Source organism: Lepus europaeus, chromosome 4 (assembly GCF_033115175.1).
Source record: "Lepus europaeus isolate LE1 chromosome 4, mLepTim1.pri, whole genome shotgun sequence".
Taxonomy (NCBI): domain Eukaryota; kingdom Metazoa; phylum Chordata; class Mammalia; order Lagomorpha; family Leporidae; genus Lepus; species Lepus europaeus.
Genome location: NC_084830.1, coordinates 68253225 through 68278426, shown reverse-complemented (window position 1 = coordinate 68278426; position 25202 = coordinate 68253225). Strand labels below are relative to the sequence as shown.

The 25202-nt window shown below is 37.7% G+C and overlaps 1 protein-coding gene across 1 annotated transcript in view; it reads left to right on the top strand.

Annotated features, from left to right (window-relative positions):
• Nucleotides 1-24486, top strand: part of PI15 (peptidase inhibitor 15) — a 36213-nt gene extending 11727 nt beyond the window's left edge. Inside the window, exons 3-6 of the mRNA XM_062188332.1 lie at nucleotides 10201-10319; nucleotides 11321-11453; nucleotides 11576-11691; nucleotides 18219-24486. Of these exons, the coding sequence (XP_062044316.1) occupies nucleotides 10201-10319; nucleotides 11321-11453; nucleotides 11576-11691; nucleotides 18219-18354 (504 nt within the window). The 3' untranslated portion in view covers nucleotides 18355-24486. The remainder of the gene's footprint in view (nucleotides 1-10200; nucleotides 10320-11320; nucleotides 11454-11575; nucleotides 11692-18218) is intronic.
• The last annotated feature ends 716 nt before the right edge of the window (nucleotides 24487-25202 follow it).

The following is a 25202-nucleotide window of genomic DNA, read 5'->3' as shown; positions in this document are numbered from 1 at the left end:
CCTTATCTAGCGTTCAGGAACAATTTTTAATGTTTTTTTTTCTTCTACTTGTTGAACTCTTAGTGTAGGGGTAATCTTATGAGTATAAAGTGAATTGAAAGTAGATCATTGTAAAAATTAAGGGAGAGAATAGGAGAAAAGAGGAAGAGGAAGAGTGAGAAAGTGGACAGAAGGGAGGGTAGAGTAGGAAGTATCACTGTGTTCCTAAATCTGTATATATGAAATTCATGAAATACCTTAAATTAAAAAAAAATGAACTATCTTAGATTATGGTTCAGGACCTAAAACTGAGCCAAAGAACCTATTATTTGGTCAAGCATCCACTTAATTGTCACAAGACTATACATTAAAATAAGAGGTTAAATCAAAAGAAGAATTATTCCAGAGATTATGTCCCTATGGTCACGTAATTTCAATTCATTATTCATTTAGAATCTGCCTTTAGAAAAGAAGTAAGCACTTCAGCTTAGCTACAGAAGTCTACAACATGGAATGATCTTTACTTGGGAAAGTGCTTGACTAAGAAAACTTCAAAAGAATCAAAATTTTAAGTAGCATATTATTTTTTTGTATCTTCTTTATAGATTGTATTATACAGATTATACTTATATAAGAATCCATGGAACAAACGGTGACTTTGATCAAAGCAGTGGCAACAGTGGGGGCAGTCAGTGGTTATATTCTGGACATACAGTGCTTGAAGGCAGAGCCACCAAGATTTGCTGACTGAACAGATGAATCACCATTGTGAGAAAAAAAAAAGGCAAAGTAAAGATGACTCTGCTTGTTTTTGGCTTGAGCAACCAAGAACAAGTGTCAGCAAACTTCTTATGTAAAGGGTCAGCGAGCTAATATGTTCAGCTTTGCAGGCCTTATAGTCTGTTTTGCAACGATGTTCCTCTGCTTCTGTAGCAGAGCAACAGTCACGGACAAAATATAATAGGCAGTGGAACAGATGTGTCCATTGTGCCATAGCTAGCAACTGCTGAACCAGCAGAAAGGCATGATTATCCACCAAACTGAGGAAGGCGATAGGAGTAGCAGGTTTGAGGGGTAGAATTGTGAATATTTGGAATTCAATTCTGGACATGTTAGGTGGAGTTTTAATGTAGGCAGGTGAATAAACAGTTTGAAACTCAGCTGAGAGGCCTAGATATACAATTTGGAATAACACTATAGCATATATGTGAACAAATTTACCGAGCAGAGGTGATAAAACTCTGGCCTACTGGCTATATAAGCCCCATGAACTCATTTGTTCTGATCCTGCCAAGGCAACTGAAGATTCAATAAATCTGTAGCAGGCTTATTTTTATGCTGATAATTCTGTATGGCCTCCTAATGATATTTGAAATACTGAAAATGGATTTTGGCAGAAAAAAGTCTTCTCCATCCCTGAGGCTATGAATATAAATAAATTAGAGGAGAAAATAAAGAGAAGTAAAGGACATGGAAACTTGAGCACACAGAGGGTGAGAGATCCTCAACAAAGAGATGAAGCAGCAGCCGGAGGGTAAAAGTCAAGTGTGGGATCCGCGAACCAAGGGATGGAACTGTGTCCAGGAGGAGCAAGAGGACAGCAATGACAACAGCTGTTAATAGACCACAGAAGGCAAAGACCTGGAAACTGTCTTTGAGGACCTTGACAAGAGCAGTTTGGGCAGAGAAGTGTTGGGGCGGGAAAGCTGCCAGGGTAGGCTGAAGAAGGGACCTGGAGAGGAAATATTGGCAATTCCCAGTTAAGACCATTCTCTGGAGGAATTCTGTTGTGAAAGCAAGAAGAGTATGGCAGTTGGAACAGGAAAAGCATTCAAGAGAGGACTTTTAAAAATCACACTTTTTTAAAAGATATTTATGCTCCTGACAATGATTTAGTTCACAGCCCCTTAGAAAAGTGCACCCTATGACAGGATAAAGAAATTGTGGTATATATACACAATTGAATACCACTCAGCCACTAAACAAAATGAATAAAATCCTGTGTTTCACAACAAATGGATGTAACTGGAGACCATCATTCTTAGTGAAATAATCCAGTCCCAAAAAGACAAACGTCATGTGTTTTCCCAGATTTGTCATAAATAATATACAGAGTACAGAAAAATGTAATGTATATGAGCAAAAGTGACATTTTAAGAATTGATTATTGTTTATAGCCCTTGTCTCTACTCTTCAGGAACAGTGGTTTTTCTACTTTTTTTTTTTTTTGACAGGCAGAGTGGACAGTGAGAGAGAGAAAGGTCTTCCTTTTACCGTTGGTTCACTCTCCAATGGCCACTGCGGCCAGCGTGCTGTAACCAGCGCACCACGCTGATCCGAAGCCAGGAGAGGAGCCAGGTGCTTCTCCTGGTCTCCCATGTGGGTACAGAGCCCAAGGACTTGGGCCATCCTCCACTGCACTCCCGGGCCACAGCAGAGGGCTAGAGTGGAAGAGGGTCAACCGGGACAGAATCCGGCGCCCCGACCGGGACTAGAACCCGGTGTGCCAGCGCCACAGGTGGAGGATTAGCCTATTGAGCTGCAGCGCCAGCCGGTTTTTCTACTTTAAAAAAGTGCACCCTAAATCATCTCTTTATAGAGAAAGAAATGAATAAGAAAGATAGTGCTTTTCTCATGGAAAATTTCTGACATCTTTTTTTTTAAACTTTTATTTAGTAAATATAATTTTCCAAAGTACAGTTTATGGATTACAATGGCTTTCCCCCCCATAACTTCCCTCCCACCCTCACCCCTCCCATATCCCGCTCCCTCTCCCATTCCATTCACATCAAGATTCATTTTCAATTATCTTTATATACAGAAGATAGATTTAGTATATATTAAGTAAAGATTTCATCAGTTTGCACCCACACAGAACATAAAGTGTAAAATACTGTTTCAGTACTAGTTATAGGATTAGTTCACATTGGACAACACATTAAGGACAGAGATCCCACATGAGATGTAAATACACAGTGACTCCTGTTGTTGACTTAACAATTTGACACTCTTGTTTATGGCGTCAGAAATCTCCCTAGGCTCTAGTCATGAGTTTCCAAGGCTATGGAAGCCTTTTGAGTTCGCCGACTTCGATCTTAGTTAGACAAGGTCATAGTCAAAGTGGAAGTTCTCTCCTCCCTTCAGAGAAAGGTACCTCCTTCTTTGATGGCCCGTTCTTTCTACTGGGATCTCACTTGCAGAGACCTTTCATTTAGGTCCTTTTTTTTTTTTTTTTTTTCTGCCAGAGTGTCTTGGCTTCCCATGCCTAAAATACTCTCATGGGCTCTTCAGCCAGATCCGAGTGCCTGAAGGGCTGATTATGAGGCCAGAGTGCTGTTTAGGACACCTGCCATTCTATGAGTCTGCTGTGTATCCCACTTCCCATGTTACAAATGTGCCAGAGGATTCCAATACAATCCCATCAAGATTGCATGTACCGATGCCATCTCACTAGTCCAAGTGATCAATTTCAATTCACAATTGATCACACTGGTAGGTCTAAGAGTCAAAGAGTCAAAGAGATCACACAAACAAGACTAGTGTCTGCAAATACTAACTGATAGAATAAAAAAGGGAGAGAATGATCTGACATCTTTTAAACATCTAAAACATCTTCAGGATTATTCCTTGATACTTTTTAGTATAGTTCCATATTTTATATTTATTTTTGAGGCTGGAAGAGATACTGTTGATGTTAAATCAATTTTTTTAACACTGCCCTTTAATCTTGCCAAGCAGAACAATCTTAATATCATTTAATTAATCTAATAACTACCAGAAATTCCCTAGAGATTTCTTTCTCTTCCCCTTTCTCTATCTTTTTCTCTTTCTCTCCCCACAGTGCATCCCTCCCTGGCCTAACTAAGGCTTATTACTGTCTCTTATTTGGTTTATTTCTTACTTTTATTTTTGGAATTTATTTGCTTGAAAGGGGGGATTAAGGGAAGAGAGGGAGAGAGAGAGAGAAATAGCTCACTTACTAGTTCACCCTCCAAATGCCACCCACAGCCAGGGCTGAGCCAGAGCAGAATTCGGGTCTCACCAGTGGGTGGCAGAAACCCAACTATGTGAGCTGTCACCTGCTACCTCCTAGGTACAATAGTAGGAAGCTGGAATCAGGAACAGAGTCAGGATCTAAACTCAGATACTTTGATACAGGAATGTGAATATCTCAAGCAGCATATTAACTGCTGCACCAAATGCATGCCTGTAGCCTCCTGTTTAACATTGGTTCTTGTCTATTCACTCCCTGTTTTCTTCAGGAGTCATTTCATAAGCATTTGAATCTAATGAGGATAAGCCCGCTATTTTTTTTTGTGTGTGTGTGTGTGTGTAATTTTTGCCTCTTGATTTTTTTTATTAAACTTTTATTTAATGAATATAAATTTCCAAAGTACAGCTTATGGGTTACAATGGCTTCCCCCTCCCAAAACTTCCCTCCCACCCACAACCCTCCCCTTTCCGGCTCCCTCTCCCCTTCCAATCACATCATGATTCATTTTCAATTCTCTTTATATACAAAAGATCAGTTTAGTATATATTAGGTAACGATTTCAACAGTTTGCCGCCATATAGCAACACATAGTGAAAAAAAAATACTGTTGGAGTACTAGTTATAGCATTAAATAAGAGTGTACAGCACATTAAAGGCAGAGATCCTACATAATATTTTTTAAAAATTAATTAATTTTCTATGCCATTTCCATTTTAACACCAGGTTTTTTTTTTTCATTTCCAATTATTTTTATATACAGAAGATCGATTCAGTGTATAATTAGTAAAGATCTCATCAGTTTGTACCCACGCAGAAACACAAAGTGTAAAAATACTGTTTCAGTACTAGTTATAGCATCACTGCACATTAGACAACACATTAAGGACAGATCCCACATGGGATGTAAGTACACAGTGACTCCTGTTGCTGACTTAACAATTTGACACTCCTGTTCATGGTGTCAGTAATCTCCCTAGGCTCTAGTCATGAGTTGCCAGGGCTATGGAAGCCTTTAGAGTTCGCTGACTTTGATCTTATTCTGATAGGGTCACAGTCAAAGTGGAAGTTCTCTCCTCCCTTCAGAGAAAGGTACCTCCTTCTTTGATGGCCCCGTTCTTTCCACTGGGATCTCACTCCCAGAGATCTTTCATTTAGGTCTTCTTCTTTTTTTCTTTTCCATGGTATCTTGGCTTTCCAAACCCGCTAATTTTAAAACAGAGCCACAATTATGCCCATGAAGTGTTTTAAAGCTTTTGGCAGTCTTCAGGGGAAGTAATTTTGTCACCACTTAATTTTTATAATGGTTATTTCTCACTTCTTTATATTAGCACTCTTTTCAATCTAAGGAAAAGAGCAAATGCCTTAGTTAAGTTATTAAAACAAAAATGCAAACTTGACTATGTAAACAAGTTATGTTTTACCTAAATATGTGAAGTGACCACATAAATTTAGTCCAAGAGACTAAATATCCACAGCACATCCAATATTGCCTCCAATGGCACTGCTGGCATTGCTCAGAGCTATGACAGTAACCAGTTTAGAAATTTGTCTGCAAAACTTCAGTGTGATATTTCCATGTTTAACATTTTATGGCTTTAAAGACAGTTACCATGAGCACTGATTTTTCAAAGGTCAATTTAATATTCAAATTAATATTCTTTCTTCCTTAAATTTTTAGCTTCAATTTATAAATATTTTTGTTCTTTTCATAAAAATATGAAGTTTTGATGCTCATATGTATTTAATGTTTACCATTTACAAATTACATTTCTTTTTTTCTAAAGATTTATTTTTTTATGTATTTGAAAAGCAGTGTTACAAAGAGAGGAGGAAAGACAGAGAGAGAGAAATTGTCCAATCATGGGTTCACTCTCCAAATGGCTGCAAATGCAAGGGCTGGTTAGGCCAAAGCCAGGAGCCTAGAGCTTCTTATGGGTCTCCCACATGGGTGCAGGAGCCCAAGGATGTGAGCCATCCTCAACTGCTTTCTCAAGCACATTACCAGGGAGCTGGATCAGAAATGGAGGAGCTGGGACTAGAATCGGCACCTATTTGGGATGCCGGCATCCCAGGTAGAAGCTTAATCTGCTTAGCCACAATGCCAGGCCCACAAATTAAATTTCTCAATCTGCACTTATAGATTTAATTTGTTTCAATAATAGAATCTTCTTTTAGTGTCAGTTATTTTATTGATAACAATCTTTTTCATATAAATTAGTCTTAAGATTATGAGAAATACAGAATTTTAGGTTCTCCTAAATTTCGCAATACTATTTTTTTAAAGATTTATTTATTTAATTGAAAGGAAGAATTACAGAAAAAGAGAAGAAGAGGCAAAGAGTGAGATCAGTCTTCTGCTTCGTTGCCCCAGATGGCCACACAGCCCATAACTAGGCCAGGTTGAAGTCAAGAGGCTGGAGCTTCTTCCAGGTCTCTCATGTGGGTGCAGGGGCCCAAGCACTTGGGGCATCCTCTGCTGCTTTCCCAGCCACATTAGTAGGGAGCTGGATTGGAAGTGAAGCACCAAGGACTTGAACTGGGGCCCATATGGGATGCCGGTGCTGCAGGCTGCAGCTTTAACCTGCAAGCCACAGCATTGGCCTCAGCAATACTATTTTTAAATGTAAAAGACTTTCCTTATTTTCAACTTAAAACCATAAATTCAAGGAATTACTCATTGGTATTTCTTACTTTGAAAATATGAATGGGGCTGGCGCTGTGGTGCAGCAGGTTAAAGCCCTGGCCTGAAGTGTTGGCATCCCATACGGGCGCCGGTTCTAGTCCTGGCTGCCCCTCTTCCAATCCAGCTCTCTGCTATGGCCTGAGAAAGCAGTAGAAGATGGCCCAAGTGCTTGGGCCCCTGCACCCACATGGGAGACCCAGAAGAAGCTCCTTGCTCCTGGCTTCGGATCTGCACAGCTCCAGCTAATGTGGCCATCTGGGGAGTGAACCAGCGGATGGAAGACCTCTTTCTCTCTGGCTCTACCTCTCTCTGTTACTTTCTCTTTCAAATAAATAAAATAAATCTTTAAAAAAAAGAAAGAAAATGTGAGTAACCTGTTAGTATATTAGGTCACATTCTCTTAATAGTGCAAGTTATTAGTACAAGCAAATAAACACAGATTTCTTACTCTAAAATATGCCTAATTTTAAACTTTTACATGGGTCCTTTAAAGACTTCTGCACTTACTTTTTACCTTCAGAATTTAAAGAGGTTATCCACCTGAGGGAAAAAATGTTATCTCAAATTTAGGGTTATAGCCCCCAAGCAATTTATAGAATTGTCCTCCAGTTAGATTACATTTCTTATTGGTCAGAAACACTGGTTAGGACTGAAGAAGGGAGCTCCTGAGTTACATGATTCTGGCTTCTGCCTTGTTGTGGACCCCAATACTTAGGAAACGATAAGCCAAACTCATATCTGGGTTGCATTCATACCATTATTGAATTCTGTGTACTTATAGAAGTCAGCATGCTTGTCACACACAGCAATGTGTTTTGACTCAATTTTGTATTTCTTTAGCTCAAGCTCTAGAGATTTCTAAACTTGATGAAAAATTTGCATTCTTTTCATACCCTGCCTATCTCTTGGGATCACACTCTTCTAGATGTTTAAATGACATCACTTTGAATTTTGGATAGTTCTCAAGTCTTTGACTACGTGGTTTCAACTTCTTGTGATTTGCAGGCAAGGTACTGTGTCCAGCTGAAACTCTCTCTAACTTATTTTATAAGAAGAATAGGTCATGGGGAATATTTTCAGTCAAAGCTACTAAGTGATTAGTAATAACAAAGAATGGAAGAAAACAATTTGGGTGAATAATGCAGACCTACAAGCATATGCAGACTCCAGCACATCTACAAGCAATTCCATTTTGTAAATTATCTAGTTTAGTCATAATGTCTCCTTCTAGTGAGCCCTGTACATGTTTTTGTGCATTCATGAATATTAACCCTGATTTTTGCTCCCTTCTGTGGGAAGACAAGATTTTAAGTATTTACAAGTGATTTACCTCTGAAAGTATCTTATCTATTTAGAGGGAAAAGAACTAGATAGAATGTTGAAGCTGGTTGAATAAAAGCGAAGTTATCAGGTGTTCAGTTTATCCAATAAAAAGAATAATCCATTGCATTTTTTTTCATTTTTTAAAAGATTTATTTATTTATTTATTTTAATTAAACTTTTATTTAATGAATATAAATTTCCAAAGTACAGCTTATGGGTTACATTCCATAGAAATAAGTGCATACCAGTGCTCTTCTTTCTCCTGTTGATATACCTGCAGGGTGTGATATTAAAATCATTTTTAAAAAATATCGCAGATGCTCTGAAAAATGCGCATCAGCTGGATTGTCCTTCAGGTACCCAGTGATTTGTTTAAAAGATTCATTTATGTATTTGAAAGGGAGAGAGAGAGAGAGAGAGAGAGAGAGAGAGAATATCTTCCATCTGCTTGCTCATTCCTTAAATACCCACCAAAAATGGTTTAAGGTCAGGTTAAAGCCAGTAGCATAGGACTCCATCCAGGTCTCCATGTGGATGACAGGAACTCAAGCACATGGACCATTATCTACTGCCTCCAGAGCTGGATCAGAAGGGCAGAGTAACCAGGACTGAAACCAAGCACTCTGAGTAGGATGTGGCCATCCCTCTGAGCAGTTTGACCAACCTGACACAATACTCACACTCAGAAATTTATGAATAAATCAAATAGTTAGGCAAATTACAATTTCTTTACCTGAATTTTGGTAAGTTGTTAAATTATTTCACATGGTCACACTGACCAAATTCGTTGCAACTTAGTACTTCTGGACAGGAAGGAATGGATTATATTTCAGACTCCAATTTTTTTGTTGAAATTTCCTATGATTATTTTAAAAGTTTACATTGTTATTTTCAAACCTGAAGACTTCATCATATTAATAAATGGAAATACCAATGGAGATAAATAGGACAAATCATCCACTCTTCTTTTCCTGGGAATTGGAATGAATGGAGAAAGGCAGATAGTAAAGGCAGATCTCAATTTTACGAGAGGATATGACAGCATTCCCACATTTCAGTGCTCTCTACTCAAGTAGTACCTTTCTCTAGAGGATGTGTGTGAGTCCTGCCTTGGAACAAAAAAGCACAGAGGAGCCCAGGGCCTTCCACTTCCCTGGAAGCAGGCATCTGAGGGACAATCACATGCCCCCCCCCCATGGAGGCAAGGTCACCCATCTGTGTGGATGTGGCACTGTCCATCAGGCTTTTCTGAACCTTCCTTCAGGGACATAGAGACAGGCTAAAACCTCTACTTCCTAAAAGTAGATTCAGGGTGAGAAAGAAAGGAGTTATAATTGTCAAGTTATTTTCAGAAATATTTATTTATCTTACTGATTTGAAAGGCAGCGAAGCAGAGGCAGATACAGAGAGAGATCTTCCATGTGCTGTTTCACTCCCCAAATCCCTGCAATAGCTAGGACTGGGCCAGGCAAAGCCAAGTGTCCAGAAACTCATCTGGGTCTCTCACGTAGGTGGCAAGAACCCAAGCACTTGAGCTATCACCTGCAGGGTGATTGGCAGGAATCTAGATTAGAAGCAGAGGGAAGACTTGATCCCAGGCACTGTAATATGGGATCACCTTAAGTACTGTGCTAAGTTATTTTTATCCCAGTTTGTTTCCGGTTCATACCAATAAAAATTGTAAGTTTTTGTTATTATTACTAAGAAAGATTTCAATGATATCATACATCAAGTTTCACAGCATTTATTATACTCATATGGTTTGACCTTTGAAAGCTGCAATATAACATAAGGAATTGTTAATTTTGGCAAATCATTTTGAATAGAAGTGACTATTTTTGTTTTTAAAAGAGTTGAATAGCATGGCTGGCTCCTTGTTGTGTGAAGATGACCTCTAGGGAAATCCGTGACTTTAATGGATTCAAATTCGGTGGTCTGTATGAGATATTCTCAAGTTACAACTAGACATAGTATTTTTCTTAACCTGTCATTCTCTAAAACTGCAGCTCAGGTTTTGGATGCAGATGATAATATTTTGATAGAACAACCATACTTTACTAATGGAACTTTGAATAACTGTTATATGAATTTGCTTTCTTTCAGTTTAAATACTGTCAGGAATCAGAATTGAAAGAACTCTAGGAAACAGCACAGTTTCTTTCCTTTTTTCCCCCTTTGTTGCTAGCAAAACAAGAAAGCTGAAGGTTTTCTACCCCTACAGGTTTGGGATGAAAATCTTGCAAAATCTGCAGAGGCGTGGGCAGCTACTTGCATTTGGGACCACGGACCTTCTTACTTACTGAGATTTTTGGGCCAAAATCTATCTGTACGAACTGGAAGGTATGAAGCAGTTTCGCTGATATAGTTCATCCACATGACTTGATTAACTACATACTCCAAAAGGGAATGACGCCAATTTCAAGTAATACCAGCCAGTGTTTACTGAGTACTCTACTCATGTATGCTCTACTCATTGATATATGTGAATATCTTAGATGTCTTCAAGAATTACTTAATTAGTTACAAGGGCCTAATAAACCAGATTCCCTTTTCACCTTTGGAACACTCCCTTAAGCTGTGTTTTCTGCTGACCTCTCAGTAAAGCTATAAACATGTGACATATCCTGTATCCTCCCCTTCAGGAAAAATCCCATGACTGTGAAAGAAGCCATTTGTGTTTGTGTGCATGCACAATTTTTTCATCATTTCATATTCCTGCAACTAATGGATACAGAATTAAAATATAAAATATATATTTATATACATATGTATATATGCATGCATATACATGCAGGCTTACACAACTACAGGAAAAGTTATTTATATTCATAAGATAACTTTTCTACCATTGGGGAATGTTATTTAAAAAAATTCTCTTCTTCATTAGGGAGGAATGTTATTATTAAAATTAAAGTGATTCTGATTTAAGGGAAAAGATGGCCCCAAGTTCTAATATTGAGTCTACTTTTACATGTTTAACTTTGGAATGTTCATAAAACTTTATTAGAGGAAATTTTTCGTGCAGATTATATAAAATATGAATTATTCCTGAAATATTTGAATTTTATTTCCTCAAAATGACTAGGCACATAAACAAATATAATACTATTTGCTCATACCTGGATATTTTCATACTTGGTCCTACCTGTGGGAAAAGGAGCCTTTATGAGGTGGTGCTGCTAATTGTGATTGGTGGATGTGCTCTTCAGACATCATGAATAATCTTCAAAAAGAACAACTATTTACAATGTAACACAAATTCACTATCTGTATTCTAAGTTTTTCTGTATATATATATATATATATATATATATATATATATTTTTGCTTTTGGCATCTAGATACCGCTCCATTCTCCAGTTGGTCAAACCATGGTATGATGAAGTGAAAGATTATGCTTTCCCATATCCTCAGGATTGCAACCCTAGATGTCCGATGAGATGTTTCGGCCCCATGTGTACACATTATACACAGGTTTCTGCAATTTCTTTGTTAACTTTTGATTCATTGTTTAAAAAAAATGCTTTTACAATTTTGGTGGATATGCATTTCCTTAGCTCTAATAGCAATATGGTTATTTTGGTTTATTTTAACAGATGGTTTGGGCCACTTCCAATCGGATAGGATGTGCAATTCACACTTGCCAAAATATGAATGTTTGGGGGTCTGTATGGCGACGTGCAGTGTACTTGGTATGCAACTACGCCCCAAAGTAAGTACCAAGTGGGATTTTCTTTCCTGGGGCTATTGATGGTGTTAAATATCTCCAGCCTGACAGGTGCTTTTGACAGGTAAATAATATAAGGAAGACCTACAAAGGCCTGTAATCTTCAAGTCAACCCTCATCCCCACATTCCTGAAATGCAGATTATTTGAAAGTTTTCTTTTCACAAGGACAAGAATTCTAGGCTAAAACTGTGGGAAAAACAATTTGAGACACCAACTCACAAAATCCTATTTACTATCTTTCTTTAGTTGCAGTAATTGTAAAAACTGTATGTCACTTTTAAAATTTTTTTTTAAGGGAAAGGGTTTATTGGGGAACACCCAACAGTCTGGAGTGAAGGGGAGGTGAAGGAAAAAGAGAAAAAGAGAGAAACAGAGAGGAGAGGAGCTAGCAAGGAGAGAAGAGAGAGAAGAAAGAAGAGAGGAGCCAAGAGAGAGAGCCAAGAGACCAGAGGAAGAGGCTAGAGAGAGGAACCAAGAGAGAAGAGCCAAGAGAGCATGTGTTCAGGAACAGGCCCTTTTAAAACTTTGCCTGAGGGCGGGCAGGGAAGCAGGAGCATCAGATCCCATCAGGATGGGGGTGGAGCCTGGCTCAGGTAGCTGGGCCATGCGGCCACCTGGCTAAAACTGTGCCAGTTTCCTAACATTCCCCCCTTTTGTTTTTTATAAAGCAGGATTTGTATGGGATTACATTAGTCCCAAAGGTCCAGGAGGGGTAGAGGGATGATGATCTGTCTTTAGAGCTACTTCCTGCTGACATGGGGCGATGAGGTACTCTTCGCTGGTGTGGGGCGATGTCTCAAGCTGCTGTCTCCTGGGTGGGAGCCGAGTAAATCCTTGTGGCAGCATTTGGTTGACTGCCTGGTTGTTGAAGGCCTTAGTTTGTTCCATTATAACCTGCTGTAAACACTTAGACACTGTAGTATAAAAGACAGGGTTGAGAATATTAACCAATGATCCTAAGAGTAGCATTAACCAGGTAATGAAAGGATTTCATAGAGAGGAAATTTGGGGGGGGGGTGTCTCTGGACCCTTATGGGGACAGTTTGATGGATGTGGTTTAAGCTGATTCCAGCCAAGACTGGGAAAAAAGCCACTTAACTTTTGCAGGTAGTTGGGCTTGTCTGTAGAGAAATTGTGAACAATCATACAACATTAAGTGTGGGAGAGGACCATCAGTACACACATTGTCGGTAGAGTAGAGGCTATGGTTACAAAGGAATGAGGTCCAAGTATGCTAGATAGGGTCTAGAACAAAGGACAGAGTCATTATTAGAGAACCTAAGAAAGGTGCTGTCTAAGCTACAAATGAGTTTTCTGATTGAGAGGCAAATAGAACCTGACAGAATTGTTTTTAAGATTATTTATTTGAGAGGCAGAGTTACAGAGAGGCAGAGGCAGAGAGAGAGAGAGGGAGAGAGAGAGAGAGGTCTTCCATCCTCTGGTCCACTCCCCAGATGGCAGCAGATGGCAGCGCTGGCCCCCAACAGGATTTTAATAGCTATATAAAAGACACTAGAGGGGTCAGCACTGTGGCACAATGGGTAAAGCCACCACCTGAAGTGCCCGCATCTCATATGGATGCTGATTCGAGTCTTGGCTGCTGCACTTCCAATCCAGCTCTCTGCTGTGGCCTAGGAAAGCAGTAGAGGATGGCCCAAGTCCTTGGGTCCTTGTACCCATGTGGGAGACCTGGAAGAAGCTCCTGGCTCCTGGCTTCTGACTGGCACAGCTCCAGCCATTGCTGCCTTCTGAGGAGTGAACCAGCTGATGCAAGAACTTTTTCTCTTTCTCTGCCTTTCTGTAACTCTGCCTCTCAAATAAATATTTTTTTAAAAGGCACTGGAAAAAAGTATTCTAGGGGATTTATCAACATTATCACTGCTAGGATTGCTGGCTCACCTTTTTTCACTAGAAAAGCAAAATAATGGAAGAGATTTCCTTCATCTCTTTTTTTTCAACTAGGAAATATTCAGTAATTTTATCTGATTGTACACACAAAATGTCTTACAGAAATTTGTCACCAATGATAAAACATGGTCATATTTATGAGCATTCTTTATAATATGAGAATCAATAAACATTTGCCAACATGTGACAAAATGCCTTCTTGATAACAATAACTCTTTAGATGATAAAATTTTCCAATATTTATGCACAAGTCTGTTCCCATTTGGAATACATACCAAAATGTGCAAAGGATTTATGACACCCTTGCTGTCTTCCAAAGTAAGTCCCAAGCAAAGATTTTCTCCAGTTTTTCCAGCCCGGGGAGGGACTCAGGATGTGTCATGAATAACTACATTACTCATTGAAGTGCTGTTGTGCCAGGGGCAGTGTTCCTGCTGAGTTTGAGAACCAGTGATTTTTCCGATGTTCCCTCTTCATCATTATTAGGGAGAGTAAGTTGGAAAGTAGACTGCATATCTATTATAAAAAACATTAAATATGTGCATTTGTTTGATATTTTTATTCCAACATCATATTTTCCCATAAAGCCTTTATTCTTTCAACTTGACATAATTAGGCCAAGTAATACCAAATGGTCAGAGATTTTTCTTTAATTCAGTTAAATATTAGAATCTTTTGGCAATTATTGGAATTTTCTAATATTATTGAAGAGATATATTATTTCTTTACAGGTGCAAGAGACTAAGATATTGCATTAGCATGCTACATGTCAGTCATAATAAAAAACCATTTTTCTGGATCCTACATAATGAAAAAAAAAGTTCTAAAATCCTTACCTGCAGCTGAGTATAATTTTTCCAATGCCAATATAAAGTTATCACAAATGTAAATTCTTCAGTGGGAAAAACGTGTACATGAGAGAAAATTAATTTAATTAAATGGAATTGGACAAAAATAAAAATGAATAACATGTAAATTGACTAATTTACTGTTGAATTTAATAATCTTTTAATAAAATGTGATCTATGTTAAAGTTATAATAAACACAATTGCACTTAATAAAAAAAATCAAAGCTTCTGTTACCAAAAATATATATCCAAGTTTCAAAAATGTGAGATTAAGATAGCATAGACTAGGTCCATATACTTTTTTAATTTATTTATTTGACAGGTAGAGTTATAGACAATGAGAGAGAGAGAGAGAGAGAGAGAGAGAGAAAGGTCTTCCTTCTGTTGGTTTATCCCCCAAATTGCTGCTACGGCCAGTGTGCTGAGTAGATCTGAAGCCAGAAGCCAGGTGCTTCTTCTTGGTCTCCCATGCAGGTGCAGGGGTCCAAGCACTTGGGACATCCACCACTGCCCTTCCAGGCCACAGCAGAGAGCTGGACTGGAAAAGGAGCAACTGGGACTAGAACTCAGTGCCCATATGGGATGCTGGCACCGCAGGCAGAGGATTAACCAAGTGAGCCACAGTGCCGGCCCTAGGTCCATATACTTTTACAGTTTGGGGTAAATATAATTGGGATAGAGTGAAATAAGATTATAAATACATGACAGGACAGGATGGGGATAAAGGAGAAAGCTACCCTTATTACAAATGGGCCTTTTTGTTTCTATGCAGATAATATGACATCATCAAAATTATGCTCAAAGAAATCTTGTCCTTAGGGAAGAATGTAGAGTAACTTAAAATAATGGTGAGGGGCTTAAGATCACAACTTGGGGTGGGTTTTTGACCTCGTGGTTAAGATGCCTGAATCAGACTATCTGAGTTCAACACTTACCTATGGCTCCAGCTCCCTGCTAATGCAGACCCTGGGAGGCAGAAGTGATGACTTAAGAAATTGAGATCCTACCACTTGTGTGGGAGATCTTGATGAAGTTCCTGGCTCTTGGGCTTTGCAGGCATTTGGGGAGTGAGCTAGCAGATGGAACTATGCTTTCTCCACCCCAACCCCATCTCTCTAACTCTCTAATTAATTATTTTTAATTATGAATTCTTTGTAACAAAAGTCCCATTTTGTAATATTGGTAAATTAGCAAGTTCTTCATCTTATGGATAAATATTTCTTTTTAAAAAATTTTTATTTAATAAATATAAATTTCGAAAGTACAACTTTCAGATTATAGTGGTTTCCCCTCATAACCACCCTCCTACCCACAAACCACCCCATCTCCTACTCCGTCTCCCATCCCATTCTTCATTAAGATTCATTTTTAATTCTCTTTATATACAGATGATCAACTTAGTAAATACTAAGTAAAGATTTCAACAATTTGCACCCACATGGACACCCAAAGTATAAAGTACTGTTTGAGTACTAGTTTTACTGTTATTCTCATAGTACAACACATTAAGGACAGAGGTCCTACATGGGGAGCAAGTGCACAGTGACTCCCGTTGTTGATTTAACAATTGACACTCTTATTTATGACGTCAGCAATCACCTGAGGCCCTTGTCATGAGCAGCCAAGGCTATGGAAGCCTCTTGAGTTCACAAACTCAGACCTTATTTAGACTATACGAATAGTATATAGATAAAACTTTGAATTTTTGACGGGTCTATCAATATATTTTCATATCCCATTTGGTATGCCTCGTCTTTTCAGGTCTTACAGAAGACAAGGACCACCTGTTGTCATGTTTTAGTCCCTTTAATATTGCTTTATCTTCAACCCTAATTTCACCATTGATGACCAGATTTTCTCCTGATCTTTCACCTTTGTTCATGCTTCTGTCCAGATTAAAATTAGATTCTCTAATTCCTATCACCAGCTGACATTATTTTGTTAATTCTGCTTTATAATTACAAGAGCTAAATAACAGTACATCAAAGTGGCTATTTCTCACTATCCTAAATGGAAAAGTTGCTTTATTATATTGATCATTGCCATTAATACAGCTAAAGAAAAATACTGGTTGCATAGCATAGCCAGTTAAATGTGTTCATTGTTATAAAAAAATGAATAGCACTAAATAAAAAAAATTAGTAGCTACAACTCTATATATGTAGAAAGTTTTTGGAACAAACTTTAATCATTGCTATGGGCCATTATTCTCTTATTGTGAGAACAGTTTTTCTTATCTCATTTTATGAAGACTAGGAATCTAAGACATTTCAAGCTTTAGAAACATTTTTTTAAAGATTTATTTTATTTATTTGAAAGACAGAGTTAGAGAGTGAGGTAGAGCCAGAGAGAGAGAGAGAGAGAGGACTTCCATCTGCTGGTTCACTCCCCAAATGACCACAATGGCCAGAGCTGAGCTGATCCAAAGCCAAGAGCTTCCTCCAGGTCTCCCATGCAGGTGTAGGGGCCCAAGGACTTGGGCCATCTTCTACTGCTTTCCCAGGCCATAGCAGAGAGCTGATCAGAAGTAGAGCAGCTGGGACTTGAACTGGTGCCCATATGGGATGCCTGTGCTGCAGGCCAGGGTTTTAACATGCTGTGCCACAAGCGCTGGTCCCTGGAAACAAATCTTGTAAACATTTATAACATATTTCTTTTGTGTGTTCATGATGACTTGTTACTCATTACATCACTTCTAAGCATACCAGAAAACACTAAGTATTCCTCTTTATTTAACATCTTTTCACAAGCATTAGCATGAGTTTAATTTTTCTTACCTTTATTTGTTTGAGCTGCAGAAAGGGAGAGAAAGAGAGAGACATATAGACAAACAGAAGCGCCCATCCACTGGTCTACTCCCCAGATTCCCACTGAGCCATCACTGTTGTGTCTCAGAGTGTGCATTAGCAGTAAGATGGAGTCAGGATTGAAACCCAGGCATTCACGGGGCTGGAGCTGTGGCGCAGCAGGTTAAAGTCCCAGCCTGCAGTGCCAGCTTTCCATGTTGGCATTGGTTTGAGTCCCAGTTGCTCCTCTCCTGATCTAGCTCTCTTCTATGGCCTAGGAAAGCAGCAGCAGATGTCCCAAGTCCTTGGGCTACTGCACTAGCGTGGGAGACCTGGAGGAAGCTCCTGGCTCCTGGCTTTGGATCAGCTCAGCTCTGGGCGTTCCCATCATTTGGGGAGTGAGCCAGCAGAATGGAAGACCTCTCTCTTGCTCTACCTCTGTCTATAATTGTCTTTCAAATAAATAATTATTTAAGAAAGAAAGAAAGAAAGAAAGAAAGAAAGAAAGAAAGAAAGAAAGGAAGAAAGAAAGAAACCCAGGCACTCAGATATCAGACACAGTACAAAGCAGGTTGAGATTAACCACAAGGCCAAATCCCACTCCAGAATGAGTTTAAAAGGAGTAAAGTTAATGAAAATGTCCTGACAGTGTTCAGTAGAAGGCCTCTAAACTATAAGCCAGATGTAGTGAATGGAATGAAACTGGTGACGATTAATGATGTCATCATGCCCTGGAAGGTCTTATTTGTAAGTTAAAATAGCATTAACTTACTCAGAGAGAAGATATTTTAAAAGCAAGATGAATATAAATTACTGCTAAAATAAGAAATTGATATAACTTTCCATGTTTTTCTAAAATTTTCAAAAGGATTATAAATGTCTATACCCATGAGTATGTGCTTAAGAACCATCCAATCTTTTTAAATGCATGAGTATAACCAATGCTATCTTTTTTTACCCATTCTAGGGGCAACTGGATTGGAGAAGCGCCATATAAAGTAGGGGTGCCATGCTCATCTTGTCCTCCAAGTTATGGGGGATCCTGTACTGACAACCTGTGTTTTCCAGGAGTAACATCAAACTACCTATACTGGTTTAAATAAGCTTACTTTCCACCAGGAGATATAATGGTTTTGGGAAATCATAGGCATATATATATATTGAATTTTGCACATATTATACATATTTTATGATAATCTTTTTTCCTTTTACTATTCATTTGTATAAATGAGTGTTTGTCTAGTGTATTTGTTTTTATTCTTTTATATTCAAAATATCCATTTCTATTTCTGACCTCTAAGCTTGAATTGAAATATTTTAAAAACTTATTCCAAAGTATGTGTGAGGTGGTGAGACATCTTCAACACCTATCTATAATACAAAATACTCGACAGTGACATGTGAAAAAATAACTTACATAGGCAGCCATAGATTTTTATTCTGGAGATATTTTACCTTATGTTTGTTCACCAAAAGATATCCTTGAGTGATGTAAGCTCTCAAATCAAGACTTTTGCTTATTCTTACTTACGTAAATCAGCTAATTATGTGTAGAGTATTTATGACAAACTCCATTGGTTATGTTCTGATAGTACAAAGACAATGAGACATGGTTCCTGTCCACAAGAAGTTCAAAAAAGTCTTCAGGAAATAATATAGCCCAGAAATTTTGCTGTAAAAATCTTTTTTAAGATTATTTATTTATTTGAAAGTCAGACTTAAAGGGAGAGAGGGAGAGAGAGGGGAGGGGGAATAAGAGATCTTCCATCCACTGGTTCACTCCTCAAATGACTGCAGTAGTGGAGGCTGGGCTATGCCAAAGCCAGGACCCAGGAGCCTCTTCTAGGTCTCAAATGGGTACAGGGGCCCAAGCATTTGGGCTATTCTCTGCTGCCTTTCCCAGGCTATTAGCAGGTAGCTGCATTGGAAGTAGAGCTGGTGGGACTTGTACTGGCACCCATATGGATGCTGGCACCCATAAAGCTGCAGTCAGCAGCCTTACCCACTACACCACAACATAAGCCTCTGTAAAATTATTTTTAACAAATTAATTTTTACATAGTTTTGAGAAATTGAGCATACCAACAGTGTTCACCTATAGCTGGAATATGTGATCAGCCACCCTGTGAAATATGTAAGACCTCTGATTCCTACAAAAATTTAGCCACATTATTTAGAGAGAGAAAGGCGAAGGTAGAATTAACAACTGCCTGGAGATTTCAGAAGCAGATTAGGTAGTTTTGATTTCAGAAAGTGGAAAGCAAGATTCCCAAAAAAATGATAATGTTTAGGATAATTAAGAAGTAGAGGACAGGCATGAGAAGTCACAGAAACAGAGTAGTTGCACAGAAAGCCCGGGTGGAGAAGTTAAGATGGATGTGTATCCTAGGGCCATGGTGCATCTTAAAGACTGCTCAGGAGCAGCAGGAGGTGAAGAGATCCAAAGTGACATGAGGAATGCCAAAGACACCTCCCTCTCTTCATTGTTTTTGCCCCTTATGAATTGGTGAGACTCAATCTACTTGTCATGTTGGGCCTTTGAGTATTTAAAGATCCTTCCAGCACACCACATTCAGCCAGGGTTTGTTTTTTTTTTTTTTTTTTATGGAGCCCGGTACAGATGCTTTTTTTAAGAACTCATTATCAACTTTATTTCGTATTTATGTGGAGGAATAGTTTTCAGTTCTTCATTAAGGTTTTTGTTTTGTTTTATTTTTTTGCCAAGTTCTGTTGGTTCATTCCCCTAATGGCCACTACGGCTGGCGCTGCACCGATCGGAAGCCAGGAGCCGGGTACTTCCTCCTGGTCTCCCTTGCGGGTACAGGGATTCAAGCACTTGGGCCATCCTCCACTGCCCTCGTGGGCCACAGCAGAGAGCTGGACTGGAAGAGGAGCAACCGGGACTAGAACCCGGCACCCCAACCGGGACTAGAACCCTGGGTGCTGGCGCCGCAGGTGGAGGATTAGCCAAGTGAGCCATGGCGCCGGCCCTTCAATAAGTTCAACTACAAAAATCAATTCCATCACTCTGAAAATTTCATTAATCTGATTTGGAAATGTAATGGTTCCTTATTCATGAAGTCTGAGAGGATACATCTGGATCCAGACACCATCACATTAGCTTTCAAATGTGTGTGTATTTCATTCAGATTATAGAATGCCTCCAAAGGATTATGGAACAAGTAAACATTAGTTCCACAGTGCACATGGCAGGAGGGAGCTAGGTGTTTAAAATTTCACACACATTTGGAGTTTCTGAGGATGACAGAGTTAATTTAATCTATTCAATGTGCAACTCTCCCGTCTGGAGATTGGGTCTATTTGAGGACAAACAACCAGCCCAATTTCCTTTACAAATATGGTGACCCAATGTAATGATACTATACTACATTTTGTGGGCGCATATCAGACCCATTGAAAGTAGGTATTTTTAGAGAATAAAACAGAGAATAGAGTCATTACATAATCTAGGCCCCAATCCGACTTTTATCTATTGTATCAGGGCGACTGAAGGGAACGCTCATTGGTTGAACTTTTCTTGATTTAGGTAGGTAGCGTTTCCATCCACGATTTGACCAGGTCAGTTCTACAGAAACAGCAGAGAGTACTATTGAACAGGAGATAGCTGTTCTCAGTGTAGACTCAGTGGCTGTACTGCTTGTTTAGTTTCTTTCTCAGTTTTAAGGAAGAATGGTGGTATTTGCTATTTATTTCGTAGAGGTTGCCACCGAGGTAAATTTACATACTAATAGAAATACATGAATTATAAAATTATCATTAATATATGAGCTCTTCTTTGACAGGAACTCTGGCTAGTTCTTTGTATTTATCCCAATATTTCATACAGCGACTATAACATAATGTTTATATGAGTGCATTTTTACTATTAGCTGAAAACTCTAGAACTGCAACAGTTTAGAGAAATCCCACCTTTCCGTGACTTATTAGGACAAAAATGTCTCAAATAGAAAGCTTTGAGTGATAAACCATTAAGCATCAGATTGAGATTAGACTAGGGGTCTACACACTTGTAAATTACACTTTCATAAGAGTACTTTCCAAACCACAACTAGAACTGTAAGTTTATTTATAATTTAACAGCTCTGCTTAAAGTATAACGGGTATATTGTTATTCTATCTGTAATTTTTAAATTTAATAATATAAAGTGGCCATGTAAAATATTTTATTTTCCAAGCTAAAGCAAATGAAAATGAGCTACTATCAGCACAGTGAGTCATATTTTTTATCAGATTCAACAATGGTGCTAGCTGTTTCCCAGAGGCAGAAAGAGCCAGGGGATAACCTATTTCATAAGAGCAGCTTCACAGAGTAAGGACTGAAGTTTTTGTTTGGAAAGATTTCATTTAAAACAATAGTAATTGATATACTTACTTTATAGGATTGATCCTCTTTATGGTATAGATTTTTTTTTTTTGGTAGAAAAGAAATCTATCGTGATAATATTTCTGTGCCTCCTTGTCTTCCAAAAAACAAAGTAAAATTTTATCTATGATGCAATGGATTATTTTATATAACTTTCTGAGTTGTGTTGGCACACTCTTGATCATCCTGGTTTATGACAGATAAATCTGCTTTAAAATGTGGAAGAAACTGGTATTATTATTATCATTTTTGCTTCTGTTAAGTAGTCAAAACCTCATCACTTCACTGGACACTGCTACAATGCCCCCATGCAACGCTCATGGGACCTCTCATTCTAAGTTCCAGTGTGCAGATTTAGCACAGAGCTGACAAACGCTAGAGCAAGTTCGTCCAATTCAACTTACTCAGAATATTTGAATTGAAACAATATATAAGGAAAGGTCATAAAGTTTGTGGAAAATATAATTAAAAAGTTTACTTTTGTACAAAAAGTTTTGAAATTAGTGCAGTTTCTTCATAGAAAGCATTTTTCATGAACTTTTTGAGGACTCCTGATACGTGCAGATTCAAAAAATGCACCAAAATAAACTTATTTTTAATTTCATTTTCCACAAATTTTGAAGTATCTTCATGTTTACTATCTCCTTTATATGTACTTGTGTGAAATCAATTAACATAACTAAATCTAACTTAAACTAGAGTCAGTTTAAATGTTTGATGTTCCTACCATGCTTATGAAATAAATGCACAAGCTAAACAAATAGCTCCAATGTATCCACTAAAGGAGATTAAAGCTTGGGCTTTTGTTCCCTTTTCCCTGTGTGTAACAACATGTCTCAGTAGGCTCCCCAGCAGCCTGGAAGCAGACAGAAGTTTCTACCTACTGAAGTGTTGGGGACAACAGAGTTACCTTTCTACCAATATCTAACAAAATGTCTTTATAAGGTATTTTTCCCTGTATTTTCATTGTATGTGTGGGTGGAGCCATTTAAACACATGCAAATGACTTAAAATCATGCCATACTCTTGCTTTGACTTATGAAAGGTCAATAGAAAACTTAGGAAGTTTAACAATTCAATGATTAATGGTGCTGAAAACACATTACAATCACCATATTCTTGCTATAATTTTGAAGTTTGCAATTAAATTTTGTATTAATTTAATATCTATTCTGGTGCTAAATATATGGTGCTAAGTGAATTGTGAGTGCTAATGGCTTTAGTAATAATTTTAGCCATTGTTTAAAGTGTTATCTGTTCAATTCCTGATTCAGCCACATTAACACAATTCTAGGTTAAATTATTCACCAAAAATAGTACAGTTGACTCCAATTTCTAACTTAAAAGCCATATATTACTAAGCATTATAAGATACAAATATATTTATTTAGAAATTACCAATTTTCTTTTAAAAACATTTTTTAGTTTGGCAGTGTCTAAATTTAAATGGCACCTACACTAACAATGCTGTGGACACTGTCGCCCTCTGGTGGTTCTGAAAACAACTTATCTTGATGGCCACCTGGCCTGAGGTAAAAGTAATTTCTGATAGAAGTCATGGATGCTTCCTAAACTAATGATATGTAAAAATGCTTTCTCTATTGACTCACTAGTCTAAGAGGTATAAGATTTTTAATTTATACTGTCACCCACTTTCTAAATATGTTTCTCACAATTTCCCAGTTCTGAGGTGCTTCCTAAAGTTTGTTTTGAATCCAGTATGGCTGAAATATATTTTCCATTTTGTTTACATCACAAGTACAATTATAATAGTCAAAACTAATTTATCTCATTTTCAGGAATGATAATATATTTTTATTTAGCATAATACATAAGATAAAATGAGATACACTATAATAACAATGAATTCTGTACATTAAAAAGTTGTTCCTCCACATTTAATTGTTCACTATGATTCAAAAATATTATTCGGGTATACTATTCACTACTGAGCTAATATTCAATGATACTATTTCATTTAAAGTTCTTCCAGCTAACAGGTGAAAATTATGTCACCAGTAAATAATGAAGGTTACTCATATTCTCAGGTGAACATTCATTTGAATTACAAAATTGTCTGGAATGAATCATAATCTCTTTTCACAAATTTCTTAAACTGAACTAGAATAACCAAATAGATTTTCTTGAAGCTTTTTTTCCAAATCAATATTTTCAAACTTATCTGAAAGCAGTAGAACCCTTTCTGTGCTCTAAGTCCTATGCAAAAATACAACTTTTAATACACATCAAATGAGCCTCTCCGCCCCTACTCCTTCTCCAGTTCTTTCTTGTATGAGCCCTATGATTCTATTAACCAAAAAAAGTTGATCTAAATCATTGATTTTTATCATTTTCTCGAAAAACAATCAGCTAATAAAATAATACATAAACCAAAGATAACCTGAGAGCCTAGGTTACCGTTTGATGGTTCTTTTGACTACTCAATTAAATTTGCATGTGTTAGCAAACTCTTAGTTTTGTGAAGAATTAAATGCTGAGTTAAATTGGTGCTTGGTAACATTTTACAACATCCTGTGTTTTATTATTTGACAAACAGAATTTTGGTACCATTACATTTTGAGGAGTAGAGATGATTGTGGTGCACATAAGAACACAATATGCTTTAAATTACTTCAGTGTTTAAAATGTTTATATAATCTTAAAATATACTGTACGATGTTAGATACTTTAAAGAAACAGGTTAGTCTGTATAAGTTTTATTCACTACCTAATGCTGTGGCAGTGAAAGGTGCATTTGATATTGTAAAATAATATTCTGAATATGTATGTATGTAACACCTGTGTAAAACTCTGTCCTTATGAACCACATCAAATATAGCTTTTTCAGCTCCACTGTATTTTTTCTTTCAATAAAATATTATAATTAATTGTTCTGTTTTTGAAGTATATCTAATCATTTTAATAGAATTTTCAAATAGTTTCAGAACTTGATGACAATAATTTTGAACTACTTTTAGAAGCAGCAATGATTCTATCTTTAACATAGCATTGAAATATACCCAACTTTTTATTTTTATTTTTTATTTCTTCCCCTTCCCTTTTCCCACTAAATCAAAAAATATTTTGAGATATCAGTATAAAAGATGTTTCTATGGGTAGGTGGGATATCTAGAGATTAATATGCCACTTAGAAAGCCAGCCTCCTGTATTGGAGTGCCTGGGCTTATGTCACAGATCTGCTCCCAATTCCAGCTTCCAGCTAATACACTCCCTATGACGCAGCAAGTGATGGCTCAAGTAAAGTGGGTTGCTGCCACTCATCTGAAAGACCTGGATCAAGATAGGGAGATAGGGTGTTGCAGGCATTTGAAGAGTGAACTAGTGAACAGGAAAACTAATTCTCCCTCTCTACTTTCTGCTTTTCAAATAAATAACAAATAATAATTTCAATAAAAATTAATGACATTTTTATGGAGCAAGAGACAAAGAGCAATATATCAAGGATCTCTGGCTGATGACAATCATAGCAACTGAACACAAATATTTTATGATTCCCCATACAAAGGGCCTGAGGAGACACTAGGTGTTTCTGGGGGACAGACACCT